Source organism: Loa loa (assembly GCF_000183805.2).
Source record: "Loa loa unplaced genomic scaffold supercont3.79, whole genome shotgun sequence".
Lineage (NCBI taxonomy): Eukaryota > Metazoa > Nematoda > Chromadorea > Rhabditida > Onchocercidae > Loa > Loa loa.
Window position 1 is genome coordinate 167,859 of NW_018108259.1, and position 4,625 is coordinate 172,483.

General features: G+C 26.3%; 2 protein-coding genes across 2 annotated transcripts; one reads left to right on the forward strand and one right to left on the reverse strand.

Annotated features, from left to right (window-relative positions):
- Nucleotides 1–242: 242 nt before the first annotated feature.
- LOAG_12841 (hypothetical protein) lies at nt 243–743 on the reverse strand (the record flags this gene model as incomplete). The annotated part of the gene is made up of 2 exons (XM_003148353.1): nt 243–574; nt 701–743. The coding sequence occupies 2 exons, from the start codon at nt 741–743 to the stop codon at nt 243–245; spliced, it is 375 nt and encodes a 124-aa protein (XP_003148401.1).
- Nucleotides 744–4,260: 3,517 nt separating this feature from the next.
- Nucleotides 4,261–4,467, forward strand: LOAG_12842 (hypothetical protein; the record flags this gene model as incomplete). The annotated part of the gene is made up of 1 exon (XM_003148354.1): nt 4,261–4,467. A coding segment is annotated over one exon (207 nt), but the record flags the coding sequence as incomplete, so codon positions are not given.
- Between the last annotated feature and the right edge of the window lie 158 nt (nt 4,468–4,625).

A 4,625-nucleotide genomic window follows, 5' to 3' on the forward strand; every position in this document is an offset into this window, starting at 1 on the left:
TTTTCTTTCCCTTTTTAATTTTCCTTCTTTCCTGTTTATCGATTTGTGGCCTGTGAATTGGAGTACTTCGTCATGCGCTACGCATAGTTTGTCAAACATTTTCACTGCTGTATTTGTTCTTGTGGTTATTCCTCAGGTCTGGGGTTATCCGTTCCGTTTTGTGTATGCTGTATTAGTACTGGCTACTCTCACCGTCTGGTATGGAAAGGGAGACTTCGGAATAGCCAACTGTTATAGTTTGGTCACGCTCTTGTGATTTTGTTGTTGTTGTTGTCGTTGTTGTTGTCGTTGTTGTTGTCGTTATTGTTGTCGTTATTGTTGTCGTTGTTGTTGTTGTCGTTGTTGTTGTTGTTCGTTGTTGTTGTTGTTGTTGTTGTTGTTGTTGTTGTTGTTGTTGTTGTTGTTGTTGTTGTTGTTGTTGTTGTTGTTGTTGTTGTTGTTGTTGTTGTTGTCGTTGTTGTTGTTTTTATTATCGTTATTGTTGTTTTGTTGTTGTTGCTATTTGTTAATGTTATTGCTATTGTTATGGTTATTGTCGTCTTTGTTTTTGTTGTGTATATTGTAAGTGATAATCCTTATAAAATTAATCAAATTAAAATTTTCATCTATCTTTTTTATTATCTTTTCTTTTTCTTTCTTGCAAAACTACAATTTTTTCTTCCTTTTTTTTTTAAATTACCTTTTTAAATGTGATAACAACCTTTAACGCTGTTCTTTTCTTCATTTCCCTCAATTTCATCCATTCTATCGGATGACCTCATCGAGCAATCATTTTAAAGAAGAGAAAGAAACTAAAAATTAATTATTCTATTTTTTTCCCATTACTTTACAAAAATCAATCGCAAAATTTAATGGTATATCCTGGTAAGTCGTCAGTGATGGTTTATTTTGATAGCAAAATCTCAAAAGTATGATATACTTTCGTTTTTTTTTTCTTTTTTTTTGGTGGAACTAGAGGAGCGGGAAAAATCATGAAGGGAAAAGCAGGTCAAAAAAAAAAAACAAAAACAAAAAAAGGTCAGAAGAAATTCACATTTCTATGAAATTCCATCGTCATTTCTTGCTTCTCAATAATGACCCCACAACTTTTTCGAACATTTTCGGGTATTTGAGCAAAATAAGGACATCTATCCTTTTTTTTTTTAAATTTCAATTTTAAATCGAAATTTAGATCGAAATCTTTCCGGAAAAAATGCGATTTGTCGATTTTATTGCATAATATTTTGCAGAAAATTATCATAAAATATTATCAAATATTATTGAAGACTTTTTTAATACTATTACTACTGTTTATCATTATGTTTTGACACATATTTTTCGATTTCATAAATAAAATTGCTAATTTAATTGTCCTAAAATTAAAAATTTCCTAAATTCAAATTATCTAAACCAATTACTGTTAAATGCAACGGAAAATTTGCCGTGTAATCAGAAAAGAAAATTTATTTTAATTGGTAATAAATCAAATTTCCGATCAAAATTAAGCGGAATTCATTCCATAGTGCAACAATTGCGCACGGAACAATGAAGGAGCAAACGAAAGATGTAAACTTTTTCCTTTATTGTTTTAAGCTACTTTAAGAGGAATTAATATCGGAATTGATTATATCGCTTATTTCTAACTGATTGTATTACACTTTTCTTGTTGTTATTTCAATCGATCTTTTCAATTTTAGTTTCAAATTTTAGTAGTTCAAAAATTTTTCAAAAACTTAATTTCGATTTTTTTTGAATTGAAACTGAATGATTGTAATCTTAAATCGAAAGTTCAAAAAGTCATTGTAATAATTTCCAATTTTCATTTTAAATTAATTATTTAAAAAAAAGAAAAAAGCCAAGAATAATATATCAAAAGATCAAATTAAATGCTTACAGCGTCTTATCCTGGAAAAAAAAAAAAGAAAGAAAATTCAGCGATCATTTCATGGTTGTAAATGAATAGATAAATATATATCAATCAGGAAATCTGTAAAATTTTGAATTATTATATCGAAAATATAATTAAAAAATGTTTATTCAAAATTTCATCCTCGAAAAGCTTCACATTATATCTCGGTTAATTTAAATCCTAATGATATAACATCACTTTTTTTTCTTCAAAATGATGAAAGGAAATCATTTGAAATTTGGTATTGATATTTATAATTAAATTTGAAATTAGATGAATATGATTTTGTTAAGAAAATATGATATTCCAGTCCCTAGAAATTGGTCATTTTTGATTTGTTCCATGAAAAAGAAGAATTAGTTTTAGTGAAAAATTTAATAAAACTTCAAAATATTACCAAAAACTTCTCATCATAAAATGAATACATTTCAATTGAGATTTCAGGTAACATGTGGTTTTGCATGTGAATTGACCATATGATAGATGAATATATGGTATATTGATAGTTGCTAATTAAGCTGAACTGATAACTGATAATGTAAAAAGAATGGCTAAATGGCAGTGAAAAAGTTAAACAAATACTGTGAAAAGAAAAAACCATTATTATATTATTACATTATCGTATAATGAATTATAATATTAAAATAAATTTATGAAAGACCATGAAAGACTAGCAATAATTTATTATTCTAAATTAATTAGAATCAATCCAACTAACAACTAACAAAATTAAACTAGTAAGCTATCATTTTGAATTAGCAACCTGTATTCACAAAATATGTTTTAGTTAGGGTTAATTAACTTAATGATGCATTGTTAACTAATCACTTGACTTATAACTGGAAAAAAATTAAATTGATACATTAGGAAACTGATAGATAATCATTCAGTCAACTTGAAATTTCTCTTAATAGCAATAGTTTTATTTATTTAAACCAGGTCAAAGTGACGAAATACAAATATTCACCATTAAATAAAATGAGTAATCATTGCTTGCACTTTTCTGTTCCGCTTTTTTTTTTTCTTACCTTTTCTCCTATTCTTTTAAAGATTTTAAAGAGTGCATTAAGATATGATGATATATCGTATCAATAAAGATGCCTCATGTTAACATCAAGATAACAGATGACAGGACACAAATACACACGCCTATCATTTGGATAATGGAAGGAGGATGTTTTACCACATCCTGCCATCCTAATTGATATGGTATTTAAGGAAAGAATGTTCGAAGTGTCACATATCCATTCACTACGAATAACTAATTGTACATTCTATTAAAGGTTGGTATTTTTCATTTTAGGAAGTGGTAAGAATTGAAAACTCAATTTATTATTGATAGATAATAAAAAAATGATGTAAAATTTTACAAATATTACAATCATCAAGAGTAATTATAGATTAGTAGTAATAGGATAGGATAAGATACTATCACTTACAGTAATCAGCACCAACAAAATACATGATAAAGCATCGTTGTTAACAACAAAATAATATTCGTTTATGATCTCTTATGATTAAAGAAGGACAAAAAAAAGTTAACAAAATGTTGCGATGATTAAATTGTAGACTACTTAGATTACTACTATTGTTATTACTTAAATTAGATGAAATACTGTCATTTATAGTAACTAGCATTAATGAATAAATGATAAGGAACTGTAGCCAACTGTAGTCAATGTTTAATTGATTGTGACATTTCTAATACTTATTGTTAATATTTTTCGTTAGGTAAAATACTGTTACTACAGTAACTAACGTTAATGAGTAAATGATAAAAGACTGTAGCTAACCGTAGCAAATGTTTAATTGATTGTAACATTTCTAATGCTTATTAACAACATTTTTTAAGCTATAAATCTTCTTTCCTATCAACTAGAAATCTTGCCTTATATCTATTGTTAAATAAATTTTTAAAAAATCGTTTTCCAATTTTTCTTCATCTTTTTTTATAAAATTTCTCACATTGAGAATATTTTTTGTGCTTTAATTAATCTAACAACAAAAAGCACAATGACACTTTTTTCTTATCAACTAAAACATATTTAACTATATCTTTTATTAATATTTAAAAGATACTGTTAATTACAGTATATTGTTATTTATAGTAATGATTTTTTTTTACACTAATAAATGGATTTAATATAAAGCTTTATATGAAGGATTTTTGACATGTCATATTTGATTTTCAAAAAATCAATGTTGAAAATTCCGTTTTTTTTGTAATTTTTTCACAAAAACATTTAGCTTTTACAACATTTTTTCCTTTTTTGTTCTCTTCGCAAATTAGTTTTGATAATTTTAATTTTAATTTCATAGAATTGAATGCAATGAATTTGAAAGCAAATTTAAAGCCCACTACAAAGATGATGATGACTGTAACAGCTGAAGAAGAACAGTATTTGTATATGCCTGATTTATTTACTGTAACAGATATGAAGCATTTTCGACGTGTTGCATTTATTGCTATTACCTTAAGTACTGTAACAATGTTAAGTTGTATTATTGTTATGCCAATGTCTTATCAATATCTTCAAAAAGTGCAAAGTACATTGATAAATGATATGGAATTTTGCAAAGTAAGCTTTTATTGTTTTTTCAATTTTTACAATCCTAAATCTTTCAGAAAATTACAGCAATGGTCATTTTATATTCCATATGCAACAATTTTTTTTCTTATCACAGTTTAAAAAAAGAAAAGATTTTTAAAAACACTGAAGGGAAAAAAACCAGAAGC